Genomic DNA, 21,059 nt, shown 5'->3' with positions numbered 1-21,059 from the left:
AAATTAAAAAGCCTACTGATTGTTCAGCCCGGAAAGAACTTAAACATTAATGTGGTCTCATGATACTAACTCCAGACACTTAAGTTTGTGCGCAGTACCCTGTGTCATTCTATAACATCAGTCAGGAGCAACCTTGCCTTCCTCTGACTCACTGAGGTTTGTCACACGGGTTTTATAGCCCCTTCTCAGATCAAGCTCTACAATTCATTTTTTTCAAGCAGTACCTCTGGAAAGTTGCAGTTGGGCAAAGGACTGTCACAGAATCCCTGCAAGGTGCCCAGGCTGTAATTGGAAGTCAGGTTGCTGATAAGGCATATGTCCACCTGGTCCGCAGTGATGTTGTATTCTGCAGCCATGCAGCTGGCAAGATCCACAGTACTACACATGAACTGAAGAAAAAGATTGTATTAAACTCAAAGGCACAGACAAAGAGAAGAAAACAAAATAGTTCACATCAACTTAAAAGCCCCTTGGAAAATGGCCATAGCAAAGTGCAAAATATGCAAAATTTAGTCACCAGCTTCTGTTTTACTGCGTGTGCAATGGCAATGGATTTATGTGCCAAATATTAATAATGAAATCCAGGCAGTGCACTCTAGGAAGCTGGTTTTGTGCTCGACTTAACAAACAACTTCACAGGCAGAGGTGCTGTAGATATTATACATACAAGTATATCCTGCTGTGTGTGATAGGGTCCTGGTGTTGCTCTGTTTCTGATAATGGGAATTTCTGAGCTGATAACTTTCCCCTGCCATCACTGAAGCTTCTGCTGTGGGTCCTTCTACGGGGAAAACTTTTGCAGCACGGCTGAAAGGCTGATGTACTGTGTTATGCTGAGGAAGCAGCAGAGGCCCATTCTGATCTCCTCCACATGCTGCTCCATTTGTCCATTCTGCTAATTTTTACACTAAGTAGTTCATGACTGCAAAGAATCACACATTATGCAGAAAAACAAAGCTCTAAGTTCTGCGTGGTGCTCAGCAACCCACACCAGCTCTTTGCAGGTGACTATGGAGGAAGGTGGTGGGGTGTCAATGCCACTGAGCTAGTGCCTCACATTCAAGTACTTCAATTGTTTCCTAAATCTTCACTATGTGTACAGGGAAGCTGAGGCAAGAGCAAGTTGTAGTCTGATTTGGAGTATTGTGTGCAGTTCTGGTGTCCTTAACATAAAGAGGACATGGAACTGCTGGAACAAGTCCAGAGGAGGGCCACGAGGATGATCAGGGGACTGGAGCACCTCCCGTATGAAGACAGGCTGAGGAAGTTGGGGCTGTTCAGCCTGGAGAAGAAAAGGCTGCGTGGAGACCTCATAGCAGCCTCTCAGTATCTGAAGGGGGGCTATAAGGATGCTGGGGAGGGACTCTTCGTCAGGGACTGTAGTGACAGGACAAGGGGTAACGGGTTCAAACTTAAACAGGGGAAGTTTAGATTGGATATAAGGAGGAAATTCTTTCCTGTTAGGGTGGTGAGACACTGGAATGGGTTGCCCAGGGAGGTTGTGAGTGCTCCATCCCTGGCAGTGTTCAAGGCCAGGTTGGATGAAGCCTTGGGTGGGATGGTTTAGTGTGAGGTGTCCCTGCCCATGGCAGGGGGGTTGGAACTAGATGATCTTAAGGTTCTTTCCAACCCTAACTATTCTATGGTTCTAGGATTTTTAGATGTTTAGGCCTCTCCGTGCTAGTGCAAGTCAGTGCTGCCTCAGCTGAAGCCATAGCTGAGGAGCAGAAGGCCATGTGAAGTCTTTGTAGTTACCTCCAAGCTCAGGGCTTTAACCCCAGGCCCATCTCTCCCCTCCTCCCCTGCCCTTAAAAAATCAAATAGATGTGTGCAGGGTAGAGAATATTGAAGTGGTTTCTTTAAACGACATTCCGCCTTCAAGCCATTGGTATAAGTCAGAAACCAGCAGCTGCAGGGTTTTAGAGAACAGCCCATCTCTCTCCAAGTCTGAAATCAGCAGCAGTGCTTGAATGCAAAGTCCTGAAAGTTCAACTCAGAGCAAAGTCTTCACAGTCCCTGTTAGGTGATTACTGTGCTCAGAGCAGGACACAGCACTGTGCAGAAGGCTGGCACAAAGCCTGTGCAACACTAAAGTGCCACTCAATACCGTGGGTGTTAAATGACACATCAGCCTCATGCTGGCCCTTCATGCAGGGGTACACTTCAGGCTTGGCTTATGTACTCAGAGCAGAAGGATTCAAAAAAAAGAATATGGGCTCAACTTGGTGCCAGGCTCATAATAAGCTACAGGGATGTGGCTTTTGGGCTCTGATTTCTTTTTTATGCCCAAAAAAGCAAAAGGCAACTGATCTCACATGCTGTAAGCATTAGGCAGGATTACATTAAACCCAGGGGTTGTAATGAGTAACCATGCTGCTGAGCACCAATAAGAAAACCATGCAGAACCAAAAAGAAATAATGCACATACCATGTTGACAAAGGCAGATAGAAAAACCAGGATAATGGCAAAGACTCCGACTAAGGTACTATTGGTCCTGGACTGTACAATCTTCTTAGAAAGAGTCTGGAGAGGAGCTGGGAAAAGCTGCATGTGAGAGAAAAAGGAAAAGATTAAATACACATGAAAAATCATTGCTTGTTTTATAGATTACAGCCTGCATTTGAGCTGCCCACATCCTTCAGCGCGGTGTCTGAGTGGATGCTGCACATGGGTTAGAGAATGATGATGGGGGATGGCAGCTACAGGACAAGGGTGAGCAGGAACATGACCGCCTTATGGCAGCAGGCCCAGCTGGCTCACCAAGTCTGCTCAGTCCTTCCTAATGGGAATGATGGCTCCCGAGCCGAGATAGCATGTCTCACAGGGCTGTGCTCACCCTGTCGTGAGAAGCAAGCCACAAGCCATCTGCAACTGAAACAGCCAGGAGCTTGAGCCTGTGAGTTACTGGATCAAAAATTAAAAAAAGCCCCAATGAAAAAATCCATGTCATATCCTTTTGCTCACAGGAGCCTATCATAGCGCTTTCTGGTGCCATTGCTGCTAAAAGGCCAGGCTAGTCCTGCGATCTGTCAGACCCTCAGTAAAGGAGCTGGAGAAATCAGCTGGCCTCGTCTGGTCTACGGCACTCAGCACCACAGACATGAGACTAAAAATAACCACTGGTGAGGACAATGAGCTCCCTAGACAGACGGTCCCAGTGACTCACTACTGCCAGAGCCAGTAGCCTTCTTCTAATTGCTTTCTGACTGCAGGCCACCAGTGTGCTTTGCTTTAGGTGCTGCATTGTATTCTGGGTAGAAACAGTCTCTGTGTTAAAGCAGAGACTAATCAGGCACCCCTCGTTGCAAGGGTCACCCCTCAGCACCGCATGAGGCCACTTTCCATTGCATTAGCTACAAGAGAAGTCCAGAAGACAATGAAACCAATGCTTTCTCTTCAGACGTCACAGCCGCCCCAGCACAAGCTCAGGGCTGGAGCAACAGGGGATGGAGGCCAGGCAGCTCCTGTGCACCAACACATTCCCTCCGGAGAGCACTGGCCGCACGGCGCCCCTCCCATCCACACCGTCATGGCGGGGCAGAGGGGCTCTGCTGAACACTGACGGTGTTTTTCAGAACCCAGCTCCCCTCTCCCTCCCACCATGTTGCACGAATAACTAAGCCACTAGGCAGTATTTTTAGGCACAAAGAAGATAGCAGTGCAGCGGCACGGCACTGCAATTTAACTATGACTAATGTTGCTATTAAAAGTCTTGCTTTTCCCTTTTATCCTTCACTCTTACATCTTCAGAGATGCAACATTCTGTCAGTGCATAGCTTCCCACACAGCAGTCCTACAATGTAATTACGAAGTGTTCGAGTGGCCAAAGCACTGATTAGCTGGTGACTTTTATAAAAGGGAGAGAGAGGTTGTGGCAAGAGTTTTGAAAGAGCTGCTTTCACCTGCTACCAGAACACACACAAAAACCAGCTCACTCCAGGTGAGAGGAGAGGGCAAGGCTCTGTGGGGCACGGGAGGAAAGGAGAAATGTATGGCTTATTTGTACTGGGGATTGATTGAAATTCAGTGAAAACCCATGCAATCCTTCAGGCTCATGCAGCCACGGTAAAACAAATCAAAACACCTCTCTCAGAAACAAACCTTGCTAATGTAGAAATCCTTTGCTGATGAACCATTAACCAAGCTATCTCCTTGCCCTACCATGTCCAGCTACATCCACACAGACATCAGCTTCCTTGCCAGTAGAGGGATGTGGGAAATGCCACTGGGCTTTCTTCCACCCTAACCTTTACAGGATTTGGAGGGAGAAGGAAGATCTGTATTGCATTTAGTTTTCTCACTAGATTAAGAGCATGACAAGTTTTCCTGCCACCCCTTTGTTTAAGCCTCAAGGCCAAGCTCCACAACGGTATGCATGAATCTAACCTCCTTCTGTAATCTCTAAATAAAACTAATCACCTAAATAAAACTTGGGAGTGCTTAGCTGTGGATCTTGGCTCAAGCCTCTCCTGCCAATGATCCCAAAAGAGCCTGACTTTGCATCAGGCCTGAGATATCAAGCAAAGCTATCAGTGAAAGATACGTTAATTCTAATAAAACAGTTTTTCTTTGCATTCATCTAGCTTCTCATTACTTTGCAAACGAGGGAAAATTTTAGGTCAGTAAACAAGTACAGCTGGAAAAAGTCCTGAAGAGGAAACGAATGCCAAAAAACCATAGGAGGTCAGGATCGCAACAGAGAGCGCAATGGCACAGCCGTGCCGCTCATCTGAGGAACCTCTGCCTTGTGAATGACATTCATGGAGGCTCTGTAACATAAGTAATGCTCTCCACATAGCACAGGGGCAGATAGGGGCCAGGAATACTTGCAGCTCGGTGGACTTTGATGCTAGAAACTGGGGACCTGTCTCATCTCTGATAATTCAGCTCCACTCTAGCAATTTTCCCTCCATAAAAAAATATCCATAAGTCAGGGATATAACAAAAAAGAAGGAAAAAGAAAAGCAGACAATTTCCCCTCCTATTCACCAATAAAATAAAATCCCTTCAGTCCTAGGAAAAGGAGCAGAACACCAGGGCATTATAGTACAGTGAAAAGCCATGCACTGTTGCTGGTTAGCCCATTGGTTTGCACTGTCAAACACAATTTACCCCTCTTAATAGAACTAAAATCTTGCCTGAGTGAAGAACTGGACAAGGGAAGGTCTGATGAAACGGCAATTCTAAGCCTGAATGTGCACTACTGAGAACAGGAGCTGAAAGAAAGGATGTGATCCATTTGGGCAGCTGAGATTCAATTTTGGATTGCCACACAAGCTTGAGGTCACTCACATAAAGAGAAATAACCACAACAGGGGAAGGGAAATTGGATTGTACAGTCAATTCCAGTTCATTCTGCATTGAAATGTGAAAATGCTGCTGAACATTATCTCTCAGAACAGAGAGACTCTGAAAGCATGCAGGTACTAATGAATATTGAAGAGGAAGGTAGGGCACTGTTGTACAGGTTAAAGTCCTGATTTAAAAAGTGATTCAACAAGTACTAAAGTTACACTGAAAATAACACACAACCTCCAGCCATTTGCATGACAAAAATACACTAAATAAAACCTCTACTTTGCAATAATATTTGATCACAGACAGAAGAATAACATTTCTCCTTTTTGTCTTCTTACCGTATATTATGGACATGGAAAATTGCTTAGATAATTGCTGTTGTGTTGTGAGATGAAAAAACCTATGAGGTCTTAAAGTTCTGATTTTTCAATTTGTAATAAAAGCCTTTGCATCATTTTGAAGTACATTAAGGCGCTTCTGAAGGAAAAGACTACATCTTCAGGCAACTTTATGTTGCGAGCCCATTTATGTAACATTTCAGTGATTTATTAGTCTATTAAAAACGTACAGTTTCCAGAGGTACTTTATCCCCTGCTTGAGAAAAAACCCAAACACTTAGGAGCTGTTTTGAAGAAGGCTAAGAAACAGGTAAGCAAGCTGCACATACGTAGAGCTGCAGAAAAACTTCTTTTCTTCGTAAGAGTAACTCGAGATTTCTCTCATATATTCTCTCAGGAACCTGCAAGAAGTTGAATTCCACACAGCAGTGCAGATACCAGAAGTTAAGGATTTTAAGAAGAAACATAAACTTGATAAGTTAGTAGCAAAACAGATGTCTGTCAGTGGAGTACTTGCGAAGGGACCCTGGTTCCCATGACCTTAGATCCTATTGGGGAGGAACACCATCTCACACTGGCCAAGTCTTCATGGAGCATCAAAGTGAAGAATTGGAACTCTTGTTTATTACAGCTGAAGAAACTTGGAAAGCCAAGCTGGCTGCATTGGCAGTTCCAGGATCAACTTCTAGTCCGTGGAGAATTTTATTGTGGAAGATAATAATGACAGCAAAAGAAAATAAAACACGATCAAGCTGCTCAGAAACAGCCTGCTGGCCACTGTCAAAGCCAGAGATGTAGAGGCCAAAACAGGGAAGGAAAATCTCATGTGAAAAGAGGAAGAAAAAACAGTCACTTATCATGTAACAGCACAGCAAATGAGCAAAAGTCATGTTTATGGTGATATCCTGGGGTGAACACCTGCTTTCCGACTTTGTGTGTAATGAACCACTGGTATGTAAAACACGTGCTCTCCTACCCCACATCCAAGTGGGAAACAAAACAAACAATGCTGACATCCCTGTGTCTTAAAATTTCATCTAAAGGATCTGCAAAAGTGCCTTGCTTGTGCATATGTGTAAAAGTGCTTCCTGGAGCGAAGTGTGTACAGAAATAAGGTAGCAACTATTAACCATGGGCTGGGTAAACTCATTGCTTAAAAAACTCTGACTTGAAACACCAAAATCTTCAATGACAGAAGTAGGCTGCAGCTACTGGGAGCTGCTGGCATCAAACAGGTAGCTGACAAGAAAGAAGTACCTGTCCCCTAAACAACCCATCTCATAATTAGATGTTGTCAGTAGGGGCTAATTTGGAACATTTAAAAAGGGGTAATCAGAAAGGTACTGGAGCTGCTGTCAGTGTGTGGAAGCAACCTAAGCCTGTAAAAGCCAGTGGGTGACAAACAGCTGTGTGCCTTGACATTTCTCTGGTTGCAAGTCAGCCAGCTCAAATACTTCAGAGGTCTGGGTCTGCCGCAGCTCTTGCCCCAGTGTTTGCATAGCACTAGCAGAGCTGGTGTGTTGGTGGGACTCTGCACGGCTGGCAGTGCGCTGAGATGTTGCTGCTGGTGGCCAAGCAGCATAAACAGGCTCCAGCACAGCTCTTCATCGCGTTTCCAAGTTCTTTATGGCTAGGATCAAAAGCTTTCACTGTTTGTCGTTAGTTAACTGCCAATCACATTAACTGCTGATACCAGTTTACAAACTAATGACACTCAGAAGCATTCTCACATGCAATGGACACACCAAGTATAACCAGGCATCTTTGGGTACCATTCCCCTGCTCAAGGAACCCAAGCCTTCCTATTAGTACTGTTATTTCTGGCTTGTAATTCTCATTGCTGGTAATCAAACCAGACCAACGGGATGCTGTGCTTATGAACTAAGCTCCCTCTGAAATTGTCATAAGCCCAAGGGAAGCCCTGTGATTGAGTTGTTCAAATATAACCTCAAGCTTCTTTCACTGGGAACAGTTTGTGACTCTTATTAAAGCTTAATTCTCCAAGCTTAACTTTCAAAACTCAAAAAGACATGAAAGGTGCAAGTCTGTCAAGAGCACCCACATTCAACTGTTGAAAATGGTACAGAAAAGATAATTAAAGTGAGGCAAATCATCTGCCTGACATAATCCTTTACCCCACTGTTTCTTGTGCAGGAAACATAATGCTACTGAGGTATTTCATTCCAGGCTCTGAGGAACAAAGTTGGGTTTGGGCTTAGGAGCCTGAATCTGAACATATTCTACAATCAGACACTCCTAGACTGGAAGGACCCCCAAAACTACAAATACAATCAACGAGCATCAACATTTTACTAGGAATACCTGTGACTGAAAAAGATGAGCACACCACCTTTGCCAAAGTGCTGACTGCCAATTTACCGCAGACTGCCAAGAAGAATTAATATCTTTGGGTTTCACACAATGTATTTCTTTGCTGATCGAAACCAGTTACAATAAAGAGCTCACTGAATGCTGGAAGCTCTGTACACTCATCTGAGAAAGGCTGATGAAATTCTATATATTTATGGCTTTTGCTTCCTCCCCAGTACATTTTGCCTCAATGACATTCTGCTTCTGATTATCTGCCTACCCAAACATGCATATGCAGCAGGGGCCAGTACAGAGGCAACTCCACAGGAAGCTTACAGGGAGGAAACGAACGGTCAGTGTTTCATTCCACATTGGAAAATGTGTTCTTATTATATCAATATGAGAGTGCCTGCAGGGGACTTAATAGACATGCAGATCCACAGAATGATTACTTCTCACTGAGCTAAAGAGATGCCAACCCTAACATCTGTTTGCGGTTCACTCTGTCTTATCAAAGGCTTTTTCTGTAACCCTTATCACATAGTGTGGAAAGGATGGATAACAAAACATGCTCTGTTAGTTGAAGAAACACATTGCTGATCGAGTTATCTTAGGCAAAGAAGCCACAGTACTTACCTTTACACAGGAGTAAATGACTGAAACAAACACCACTGTGGTCAGGATCAGGAAACAGGTCAGGTAAAAACCCAGCATAAATGTAGAGCTGAAATCAAGGAGATTATTATTGTCATTATAGTTTTTAATAAATGCACATCACACAGAATAGCTACAGCTCTGCTCTCCAGAACATGACATTTGTACAAGACATGACACACTGTACGGGCTTTCCAATTAGGACAGCAGTAGGAGATGCGAGGTGCCTTGAATACCAACAGATACTCTGTCCTATTTAGAATTACTCACGCAGGCTGCAGAGCAGAGAATACTGCATCTTTTATAGCAATCAACTTCCTGCCGAGCTGACAGCAGAGGGACTGAGAAATATTTAATGTGCTCGAGGAGCTGATAGAACAACTTGTTATGGCAGGTCAGCTGCTGGCTGGCTGTGGGCAGGCTACGGGCAGGAGGCCCCTGGGAAGGAAAGTGTGCTGAGTGTTGCAGTGTAGCCAAGTGGGAATAGTCTGAATGGGAATAGCTACCTGTGCTTGCCATGCACAGGAAATGTCTGTGCTGCCCCATCCTCCGTCCTCTGTCTTGCACATGGTATAGGAGTAAGCATGGCATAAGGACAGTCAGGGAAAATAGACTTAGCATGGCCAGCTTGAGAGGCTCCTGTTCTCCCGACTTTGAAGTACAAACAGGACCCCAGGGCCAACTTTGTACTATGCATTTTCACCTGTTTTGATCATGAAGATACTCAACAACAATTTCCCAGTGACTGGTCTCAGTGTGACAGGACAGGCCCCTTCCCAGGAGTTAGCCTTGTTCATAATTTAAAAGAATTATTCCTGCAAGATGACATTGAAGCCAATCACACCCAAGCCAACTCTGTGTGGTCTCTGTGTTCTCTCATGACTACTAAGACAATTGTACTTGCTAATTCACTATTTGAGCCTTTGTGAAATTCACTGAAGCTATTCCTCTTTAACATCATAAATTATCACTGCTATTTTGTCTTTAGTTTCAGATTCAATTCCCATGGTGTGTTTTTCATGAAGCTCTGATGGTGACACATATTCACCTGTGGTTTCAGTTGCTGCTTTACTGATACCTTCAATAACAGACCCAAATGATGCAACTGAAATATAATGAAAAACAAACCAAAAGGTGAAGGAAAGTATACCGGACCTGAAGTTAAAACACAGAATTTTATTTACTCTTGAAACAAATCATCTTTCAGATAGGCCAGGCCACCTAAGGACACTTCAGAAGTTACCAAAACCCCACCCTTATGGGTGGTGTGGAAAGAGACAGCAGCATGACATTTACACCACGCTGCCTTAAGTGATTGACTCCTGCGTAATACAAAGGAGTCAGCCATATGGTTGCCAGAGATCAGAAATCGTCAAGTTGTCATTTAAATGTTAAACTGGGTTTTATACAGACAGCTTAGTGGCTGCTTAGGGAGTTTGATGAGCAACATAAAGGCTGGTAGAGGGCCTCTGCACATGCGAAGTCACAACAGCAGTATCCAGAGATCCAAAGTGTAAGCTCTTGCTAAATCAGTTACTCTTGAAGAACATTTTTGGATGTAATTAACAATGCATTCATTGCTGTGACTGATCTCGTTTCAACTTTGAGCCTCTTTCATCTTCGGTTAGTTTCCCAAAGTGGATCTGTCTGTTTACGCAGTGCATTTGTACTAGTGTTATTTCTTGATTCAATCTTTCTGTGAGCAGAAGTGAATGACCTCTTACCTAGGACAGTGAATAACCTCAAACATCAGACTATGAGTTGTTTCTGTGACCTTCTGAATATCCCATCTGAACACTACAAATCAATCTCTATTCTGAAAAGATCTGTGGTGTGAACAGAAGTAGAAAGCAGTTGTAATGGCATAAAATAGTGTTGGAGCTCTCTTTAAACATTCTTTCTCTTCTTGTAATGAAGACGAATTTGGAGCATTTTCAGAGCTTCTGTGATCTTTTTCTCCAGATTTAAAATTACTAACTCCGTATTTATTTCCAGCACAGTAGTGTTTAGTGAATGATGTATTATTGCTACTGAAGCAGAGCACAGGAAATACCAACATGCTTTAATTTTAAGGGATTTTTTATAAACTCTTTGAGAAGAAATACTACGTCTGCAGAGCTCACTGCTGGAAAAGATCTAGCGGGTTAGTCTCTGCCTTTCAAACAAAGGATTTCACTAGAGTGGTCCAAGAGCACTGTGCCCAACGGTTCTGAGGAGCTTACACTACTCTTTCCTGGGGAAAGAAATGATTGCAACCCTTAAACCTGGAGTGAGCTACTTGAAGCTTATGCATGTGTAGCTTGACTCCCTCTCTACCTTTTTTCTTGCATTGCTGCTCTGAGTCCAGAAGAATGAATGTATGAATGGTTATGCCTCATTTGTTAAGCAGACTCTGAGACCTCAGTACTCTGAACAGCAAGGCTGTGATGGGTTTTGCACCTCCCTGTCCTACTGCATACAGATAAGAGGGCAGCCTAGCCTCATGTTGTGAACACTTACTATGCCTTAGTAGGCAATCCTTCCTACTTAGGGATATTTGTTTTCCACAGGCTTATAAATGTGCTGAACTGAATTTCCTAAGATGGAGGTGAATGGTAAGAGAAATCACACTGGGAAAAGAGAAATCCTCACATTAGTGAGGAGGTTGTAATCTGCACTAGAAACAAGTGAAAACAATAAGCACCATGCATCACTTGAGCATGAATTATTAAAGGCTTTTTCTCTTCCCCTTGGTGCTCTAAATTCTCAAGAAAAAAAACAACAAAGAAAAGTAGGCCAGAATGGAGGAGGGGAGCAGATGGGAGCAAAGGGATGAAAAGGTACTCACTGTGGCACAATTATGATTTGAACAAAGCAGATGAAGAGGAAGACTAGGGAGGCACAAGCCACGTAGGCTCCAAACCTGTCATCCACCTGCTTGGAGTACTGCAAAAAATGCAAACAGGGTTATGTTAGTGGGGAATTTGGCTGCCTGCCTTTTCTTCACAAAAAACTTCTTGCTTGGCTTCTGTTTAGGTCCTTGGAAAGCAGTGCTGGTAAGAAACAGCTAACATTACAAACTCCCCTTCTCCCTGGGCAGGCTATAATGGCTTGAACAGACCCAAAGACCAGGGAACAAACCCACACAGCTGGGTGGTGGGAGGAGTCACTATGTGCCCCTCGCATGAGAGGAACAGAAATGTATTAGCTGCCAACAGCATTCTAGGTCACCACTGTCAGACCTAAACTTCTTCTATGGGAAGTTTCCTCCAGCAGGAATGAATATTGCTAATGAGAAAACCTTGTATTTGTGCAGACAGCTTGGCTTGTTCTAATGATAGTGCGAGGATGCTGCGGTTTTCGCACAGTTACTGCTTCCAACTACTTGTCAACATATTGGTCACATGGGAGCTGCATCCGATTCCCAAAGATGCTTTATTTAGCCTGAAGCATGGTTCTCAGTACAGATGGTCTCAATGTTTGAACCACAAAATAAAAGGTGATTAGAACAGGTGAACCGCTAATTTCCCTAGCAGTTTTCAGCTATAAAATTGAAGGGAAGGAGTGGGGGGAAATTACATGCTCCAGCCTTTATCCAGACCCTTTATTGCTTAAAATGGGCTCCCAAAAATGACCAGAGTACAAATTGCATTCTAACGAGCCCTAGCAGTACCTGGGGGACAAAGGGCAGGGAAAAGCCCCTCCAGAGGTGTTTCGGAGCTCAGGCAAGCTGAAGCAGGTTTCTACAGTGATTTGAGGTCTGACTGCAATCTCAATTTCAGATGCGTCAAAGTCAGAGAAACAAATCCTGTTTATTCTGGATTCTCTTCACAGCTCATCACTGCATATTCATGTGTGTCTAACAGAAATGGTTTCCTGCCCAGTGCTTCCTTCAGATGACTGTGACTTTCTAGGGACATGTACATTAAGGTTCCCATGAAGATGCATGGATTTTCTAAGACCACAAGCCCACCTCCAACACTTAAAACCTAGCTTTACCTATAGATATATAAGCATGACCTTATGCAGGAGAATAAGAACCCATAACAAGACTGAATGACGCACTGCAATGAGTTTTAGACAACATTACCTTTTTCTCCAAGTCAGGCTCCCTGAATGTTAAGAGGAACTTGCGCACATGCTCAGAGCGTAACCGATCAATACTTCTGGCATCGATGGCACGGCCCAGAAACTCATCGACTTCATCTTCTGGGTTCATACTTTCCTGTGTATTCCTGAAGATGTCACAAAAAGGGAGCATAAGAGGACAAGATAATTTCCCCCTCTTCACCATATGTTATCATTTCACTGTATAACAAGCTGGAGGTTAGTGGCATTTTGCTCATGACAGCTTCAAGTTAGAAAACAGATTATGAGCTAAGGGGAAAATTGTATCTGCTCTACAGCTCATTGCCAGTCCTGAGACCACTAGTGAAAGGATTTGATTTACTTGCCCTTCCTCTGTACTACATCCTTTTTCTTGCCTTGCAGTCTCTTTACTGTCCATTCTCTAAAACCGTAGCCTCCTTCTATGAGTCCTCTAACTTATTCTTCTCCATACCTGCTCTGCTGTTATAGCTGTCAGTACCTGAACTGGCAAAATTATTTACGCAACCAGTCATATATCTTGCTTCCCGATAGCATTTTCTGTGAAAATTTCTGAACTTGAGCAACGATCTGTTTTTGAGAAAAACCTGTAGGAAAAAACCGTGGCCAGACTCCCCACTGCCTCCCTTTCACGCAGTGATGTGTGAGTATAAACCATAAACCAGGCAAAACTTTCTCTTTACACGATATTTATATTTACTTAACTCAAGGAAAGGTTGAAAAAGGTAGAAAATGAAAAAAAAAAAATACAAACTGGATTCTGCCTTCTAAAACTGTGGAACAAGATTTCTATATTGCTTAACATCTTTAATACCAGTGCGTTTCTGATGCTCAGCTACAGCTTCAGGAAAATGAGGCTGATTTTCAAACACTGTTGAAAAAAATGACACTGAAAACTTAATCACCCTGAGGTATTTTGCACTGAGGATGAGGAAACCTGAAGCACCTCCCCAAACTCTTTAGCTATTTTAAAATCTTAACAGGATTTTTGTGACTTGATGCTGTTACTTCAACTTACAACTGTTACTTACAACTAGCTATGGGCAGAAATTAAAAGCTAAACTTGAAGTGCTGTTTTTCTGCTTTGCTTGCATGATTGCCAAGGTTATCCACAGGATATGCCAATAGTTATCCACTGGAATACAGCCCTCATTTGCGGCATATGCCAGTGAATAACTATTTCTATGCGCTAACCTCATGACGGCAGAGCAACATATGGCTCATGCTGTGTGGCCTTCACCTTAGGCACTCTGGCGAAAAAATCCCAAGGTCTGACAAGTGGGATGAAAAGCACACTGCTTTAGTTTCTCGGTTTTATCTGTACTGCGGAACAGTGCATAATGCACACTGTCTCGCAGCCAGCGGGCCCCTACAAGTATGACTGTGCTGCAAGCGGAGATTGTTCAATACAGCTTACAAACCGGAATGTGACTCTGAAAAGCTAAAGGTCCATTTCCAAAAGAAAGGCTCTTCCAAAGCTTTCTGCAAAACTGCACCAGATTTTCTGGAGCCCTCTGTACCCCAACACTACCATGCACCTCTTGCCAAAGGAAAAATAACTTAGGTCCATCTACTCATTTCCATTCCACCCTGTTTGTCCCAGCCAGTGAGCTGAATGTGTTTATACCTCAACTGGGTCATGATGACACAACAGCAGTTATCTATTTAGTGACCTTATGGCAATGGCAAACCTAGTTTGTCTCAAGTTCTAATCTATATTTTAGCCAATCTTAATATTTCAGTGGGGTTGGGCAAAAGATTTTTTTTATTTTGGGGCTCTAGAATTATTTAATTTCTTCAACTTCAGTATTCTACTTTGAAATTGAAAGTGGTTTTGTCCCTAAAAGGACAGGACATTCAATTTAGTTCTAGATGCTTCCTTAGAGGAAGCGCATCAGCTTGAGCATTCAAGATGCTGCTGCTTATTTTCATTCAGTCCTCACAATGTTTTCTGGACTCATAAAAATGAGCAAGGAAATCATTAGGCTTCCTATTTACAGAATGTCTTCCAAGATCCTGTGAGTTATTTACACATTTGGGTCATTCACATTAAGTCATTACATACCATGTACGAGAGACGCAATACGTTTTCCCGTAGAACTGAAGCAAGAGTTGGCCCAGCATCTTGGTGAACCTCAGTTAAATTTCAAGTTCCAGTCTAAAAGCATCACCCAGGAAGACACAGAGGAGACTGCCTGCTCAGGCTTTGGGCTCGGCTGTCTCCGGTTTTATGACAGGTCATCATACTGCCGAGGGTATCTCTAATACTACAACACCTTTTGTGATTGCAGACTATGTAGAAATACCCCTGCAGGTTTTAAATTGCTTTGCTGGGTGTTTGCAGTGACGCGTCCACCTTCATGCAGACTGCACGAAAGCTTAGTCACCTTGCATATACCTAGCTGCTCAGGTGACTTTTGCAGTCAGCTGTACCCAGTCGAAAGTACTGTAGTAATTTAGTTTTGTAATTTGCAAGTTTAGGTGCATTTGCATAAGTATGATTTTAAATTGAAATACAAAATTTCCCCATGCCTGTAAGTCAGAGCAAGGATTTCAGGCCACCCTGAAATTCCAAAAACACCTCTTAGATGCACTGCTGAGATTTCTTGTTGTAAGGGACAGGAACATCGTGAAGAAAGCTTGGAACAACTTTAGCGCTCTGCTTGCAAATGTGAAAGCTAGCAGATAACTCAGCGATGCTGGCTTCTTCAGAGTAATCCAAAAATGTTCTGCTGATTTAATTACTTTCTACAAATGAAGAGCGTGACCACTGCCAAAACTACATTTATGCCACAATTTTAAATGCTTCATGCTTAGATTCAATAGCTAAATATGCATTTAAGCACATAAGTGTCAAGTCTTGTTTCCAGATGTCCTACATGTGGGTTGAAGCAATCCCAGGCACAGCTACGGGTTGGGCAGAGAAGAGATTCAGAGCAGTCCTGCGGAGAAGGACTTGGGGGTGTTGGTCGATGAGAAGATGAACATGAGCTGGCTTCAGTGAGCGCTCGCAGCCCAGAAAGCCAACCGTATCCTGGGCTGCATCAAAAGCAGTGTGACCAGCAGGTCGAAGGAGGTGATCCTGCCCCTCTACTCTGCTCTTGTGAGACCTCACCTGGAGTATTGTGTGCAGTTCTGGTGTCCTCAACATAAAAAGGACATGGAACTGTTGGAACAAGTCCAGAGGAGGGCCACGAGGATGATCAGGGGACTGGAGCACCTCCCATATGAAGACAGGCTGAGAAAGTTGGGGCTGTTCAGCCTGGAGAAGAGAAGGCTGCGTGGAGACCTCATAGCAGCCTTCCAGTACCTGAAGGGGGCCTATAGGGATGCTGGGGAGGGACTATTCACTAGGGACTGTAGTGACAGGACAAGGGGTAACGGGTTAAAACTTAAACAGGGGAAGTTTAGATTGGATATAAGGAGGAAATTCTTTCCTGTTAGGGTGGTGAGGCACTGGAATCGTTTGCCCAGGGAGGTTGTGAGTGCTCCATCCCTGGCGGTGTTCAAGGCCAGGTTGGACAAAGCCTTGGGTGGAATGATTTAGTGTGAGGTGTCCCCGTCCATGGCAGGGGGGTTGGAACTAGACGATCTTAATGTCCTTTCCAACCCTCACTATTCTATGATTCAGTGATGTGTGGTGCCTACATCTTCCTCTGAAAGAAGTATTGATGCTCAGTGTTTCTGCACATGAAGGCACTGGGTTGAGCACTTCACATGGTTTAAGTATCTGATTTTAACCAATAACAACACAAACATTTTCTGCCAAATCTTTGTTCTTAAGTTAAACAGATTTCTGGATCAAGGGAATCTGAGGCAAGTAGCAGCTTCTTTTGGTGCTGAACAGAAATCCAAAAATCCTGCAAACTGTATAAGATAGCATCACACTGAATCAGCACTGTAAATACACAGCTTTTAGCTATTAGCCGTAACAGCTCAAACTGCAGGACAGAGAAGAGACATTCGAACTTAAACAGGGGAAGTTCAGATTAGATATAAGAAGTTCTTCACTGTGAGGGTGGTGAGGCACTGGAATGGGTTGCCCAAGGAAATTGTGAATGCTCCATCCTTGGCAGTGTTCAAGGCCAGGCTAGATGGAGACTTGGGTGAGATGGTTTAGTGTGAGGTGTCCCTGCCCATGGCAGGGAGGTTGGAACTAGATGACCTTAAGGTCCTTTCCAACCTAAACTATTTTATGATTCTATGATTACAGTCCTTGGAGCAACAGTGGAGATGCAGTTCCTTGATAGCTGGGTAACTTTCATGGACCAGTACTAAGGCAGTTCAAATTATGTTTTCTTCCATAAACTATGAGGAGGGATGCTTTCATGAGGGATACCTACAATTTATGTATTTCTAAGAATTATTTTGCAATATCTGTTTTTGCAATTATCTGTTCAAAGTATAACTAACATCAACCGAGTTCCCAGCAGCCATAGATGCAACAGGAAACCCTGGTGACTCTCCCTAGGCACCTTGTTGCTCACGAGAAACATCCCAGGGTGCGCAGAGCTTAATGTTAACAAAATGGAGTTTGCATTAAAGGGCAGGGGAAGAAGAGAAGGAGTCTTAATACTGCCATGTTCAAACTTATCATTTCCCTTTACTTTTAGGGAGTTGCTCTCAATGCTCAACCACCATAATGTGCATTTTCCCAAAGCTGGATACTTAGGGTTCACAGAAGCATTTAGCTGTCCCAGCTCACAGAAGTCCACTTTGTCCTGACCAAAAGCCTGAGAAAGGTGCTGATAAGAAGTGACAGCAACATAGTTTATGCATCAGTCTCCTCTACTGTCACCTATCTTGTTCTAAGCAAGCTTACAATTAATGCCATTTAGTAAGGCTGAATGTGAAATTATTCTAAACACCTTCAGTACGGGAAATGTTTTTGCTGTTTCCAGCAGTAGAAGTTAAAAAGTGAACACGGTTTGGGCTTTTCCTCCAAAAGCAATTTTTCAAAATATCACTCCTGTTAAATCGTTATTTTTAGACATTTTTTAATAATAAATAAATAATAATAAAGAAAATGAAAATGCTGCTTTAACGTGGCTGCATTTTAGAGCATGAAAGTTTGAACTGACATTTTTGAATAAGCCGTAATTTCTGAGTTCATTTTTGTATATAGAAATAAGCAGTATGCAACAATGATTAATATAAAATACATACAAATAAACTCAGAAACTCTATTTGAATACATACTTATCAGAGATGTTCAAATCTTAGACATAGTTTACAGGAAGATTTTGTTCTTGGGATATTTTCAAAGCAGCAAATAGCAAAGAATATTGGAGGCAAGGGGAAGAGCAGCAAAAATAAGTTAACTACACAAGCAAGTTAGAACCACGCAAATACAAGTTTTGAGGGCAGTGGCAGTTCTGAGCACACATCACTCAATCCCGTGCCCTCAACTGGCTGTCCCTCCTGAAGAAACCTCTGGGGAGTCCAGGCATTATTCTTGGCTGCCAGGCATTAACTTTTGTCTCTTTTTAATATGAGAAAGAAATCCCAAATGTGCAAACATAACAGTGTATGACAGAAGTAAATTTGCTTACTTGTCCTTGGGGTCCTCAAAGCCCTGAAAGAAAGGAAAAGGACACAAGGGTTAGGAAACAGGCTGACCTTGAGAACACAAGTATCCTGAGAATGGCATTTCACAGAGGACTTTTCAGGGCACTCGTCTGTTAGGTGTGGATGCCTAGCCTTATCCACCCACAGCAATGTTTTGTGCTGCCATGTCATCAGGCAGATGGAGCAGCTTTAGAAAAACACATGTTTTCAGATATAAATTTGTGGAAGTGAAGATAAGGGAGATGGTTCAGCTGACTGCTGGCACACTGTATTTCAGGTGTCTTCATTCTTGCAGTCTTCATTACAAATGATACAGTAGAAATCATGCTGATATACCTCAGGTTGTATTTTACTTGCAATGAAACTCAGAATGATAGCATAGGTCAATTATTGTAGTCCCCAAGGTTGCTACTCTATGTCAGGACTTGGCTAAGGAAGCTGGATGCATTTTGGTTTTCATCTTTTCAGGTGGAACCTCAAGGGTCTCCTTTCTCCCTTCACTGCATGCACACACAAAATATGTTTCCTTGAGTAAGATTTCAGAAATTATTTATAACATTTGTAATACTCAAAATGTTTGCAATTCCGTCAGGGCCATTGAAGTGAGTAGTGTATGTATCCATGGGTCATCCATAGTTTAAGTGGCTAGAAGGCCTCAGAGAAAAATATGTACAGAGGCATATTTTATATGTTCAGCATTAATATACCTACTAGACCAAACTGCATCAAAATGGCCATTTTGCATGGGCTGAGACAAAATCTGCCCTCTGACATCTTGGCTTAAATTTATCTGTCAGGAAAAGTTGTATGTTTGACAAGTAGGGTCAAATACTCAAGCACAGAGTTTGTACCCTGTGTTCCAAAACATAAAAGAAATGCAGCCGGGAGATAGGAAGAGTTCCTTTTGTTTTTCTCCCAGGGACTTCAGGCCAAGACTGCTCAGAGCAGTTTGAGGATATTCCAGCTGCTGGATCTGCAGCTGCTACCAGGCTGGGGGCAGCAAACTGAGATCTATCCTGCCTGTAAGAAAGCAAAAATCTTTGGGCAAATGTCTTCCACAGCTGCATTGTCCAACGCCATCAGAAACAAGAATATTGACCAAACACTAAACAAGAACAGATTTTCCCCTTGCAACTAGTTAGCAATGTGGTAATACAGTGAGAAGCAGAGGTAAAGCTAATAAAGTCTCCCTGAACAGCATCAGCTTTGCAAGAGGGAAAAAGTGGGTTTTCTTACTCAGGCCAACAGCCAGGACTGTGACTCACTGACAGAGCAACTTCCATTCTTACATACTCTGTTTCAGACTAAAACCACAGTTCTAAATAGAAATTGCAAGTCCAACTTTACCCACAAGAAATACAGATAAAGGAAATCTCTCAGTCCCATGTAACAACCACCAGCAGATCCAGGGGGAAGAAGGAAATGGCAAAGTTGATTTCAAAGTTAGCGTGCCCAGTTATCCAAGCCAAGAAACCCCATGTACTTTTTGATTTCACATTAAGGAGTGATGAAGCGATCATTCAACTTTTGTTGTGTGGCTTTGCTTTTTTCTTTATCCTTAATCATTTTACAGTTGTCAGGAATATCTGATTGATTTATTTATTTACCCTCTAAGCAATCCTACAACACAGTGCCAAAACTGAAAGCTCACTGATAAATCATGGAGACAAAATGCTCGCTAATTTGTCTGGTGTCATGGTCAGTTAGGCTGAGAAAAAAAAGATAATCAGCTGAACATAAATAGGTACCAGCCAAAAAATAAGGGGAAGGAATGGATGAAAAACCAGCCAGTACTTGCTTATTAGATATCAAGTTCACATTTTCAAGCATAGCCACATGGGAATTGTATGACTGACTGCAGAGGGAAAATCCCCTAAAACAGTCTGGTTTTCATGGACAGCATTCATCCCACTGAAACCCTGAAATTAGACACAGATACCCATACTCCTGCCTTCCAGGTGCACAAGTTTGAAGATAGATGTCAACCAGGTCAAGCTACCAAAACACCTTAGCGAGCATGTCCTTAAACAAATTCCCCAATATTCAAGTGACAGGACAAGGGGTAACGGGTTAAAACTTAAACAGGGGAAATTTAGATTGGATATAAGGAGGAAATTTTTTCCTGTTAGGGTGGTGAGACACTGGAATCGGTTGCCCAGGGAGGTTGTGAGTGCTCCATCCCTGGCAGTGTTCAAGGCCAGGTTGGATGAAGCCTTGGGTGGGATGGTTTAGTGTGAGGTGTCCCTGCCTATGGCAGGGGGGTTGGAACTAGATGATCTTGAGGTCCTTTCCAACCCTGACTATTCTATGATTCTATGATTCTAAGTGTGGAAAAATACATAGGCTGCATGTTTCACTGGTCATTTGTATGGGCATCCCTCGATTAACATGGAATTTGATTCTCCCCTTCTTCTCTCCCCCAGAAAAACTGTTATAAGGAAAGTTTCTAAAATAATACAGAATTAATTGACCTAGCTGTTCAATTTAAAATTCTAATTTGTGCTTGAAACCTTGGAAATAATTAATGCTTGTAGCTCGAATTAAATTGGTGTTTCAAAGCTGAAACACAGAAAAATCACATTTCAGGTAAAGCAAAAAAGGAAAAGATGATTACATTTTCTTTCCTGGATCTTCACTTAACAAGGCTAAATATTTAAGAGTGACTTGAACTTTAATTAGAGAGAATCAGCTTAAAATTAAATGTAGTAGGAACCTGTTTAAGTTAAGCAAATTAAATGATTCACTTCAAATGCTCCTATTTAATATGAAAGGTTCTTCAAGCAGAATTGCCAAAAATGGAGTTG

General features: G+C 42.9%; 1 protein-coding gene across 3 annotated transcripts in view; it reads right to left on the bottom strand.

The window, feature by feature from the left end:
• Window positions 1-21,059, bottom strand: part of ADCY5 (adenylate cyclase 5) — a 228,165-nt gene that overhangs the window by 17,591 nt on the left and 189,515 nt on the right. For all 3 annotated transcript variants that reach the window (XM_065671431.1, XM_065671432.1, XM_065671433.1), the window contains 6 exons: window positions 18,240-18,262; window positions 12,671-12,815; window positions 11,429-11,526; window positions 8,584-8,671; window positions 2,429-2,545; window positions 225-389 (listed from right to left, as the gene is read on the bottom strand). In XM_065671431.1, coding sequence (XP_065527503.1) covers window positions 225-389; window positions 2,429-2,545; window positions 8,584-8,671; window positions 11,429-11,526; window positions 12,671-12,815; window positions 18,240-18,262 — 636 coding nt within the window. The remainder of the gene's footprint in view (window positions 1-224; window positions 390-2,428; window positions 2,546-8,583; window positions 8,672-11,428; window positions 11,527-12,670; window positions 12,816-18,239; window positions 18,263-21,059) is intronic.

Source organism: Lathamus discolor, chromosome 3, assembly GCF_037157495.1.
Source record: "Lathamus discolor isolate bLatDis1 chromosome 3, bLatDis1.hap1, whole genome shotgun sequence".
NCBI lineage: Eukaryota > Metazoa > Chordata > Aves > Psittaciformes > Psittacidae > Lathamus > Lathamus discolor.
This window is presented reverse-complemented; position numbering and strand designations above follow the sequence as displayed.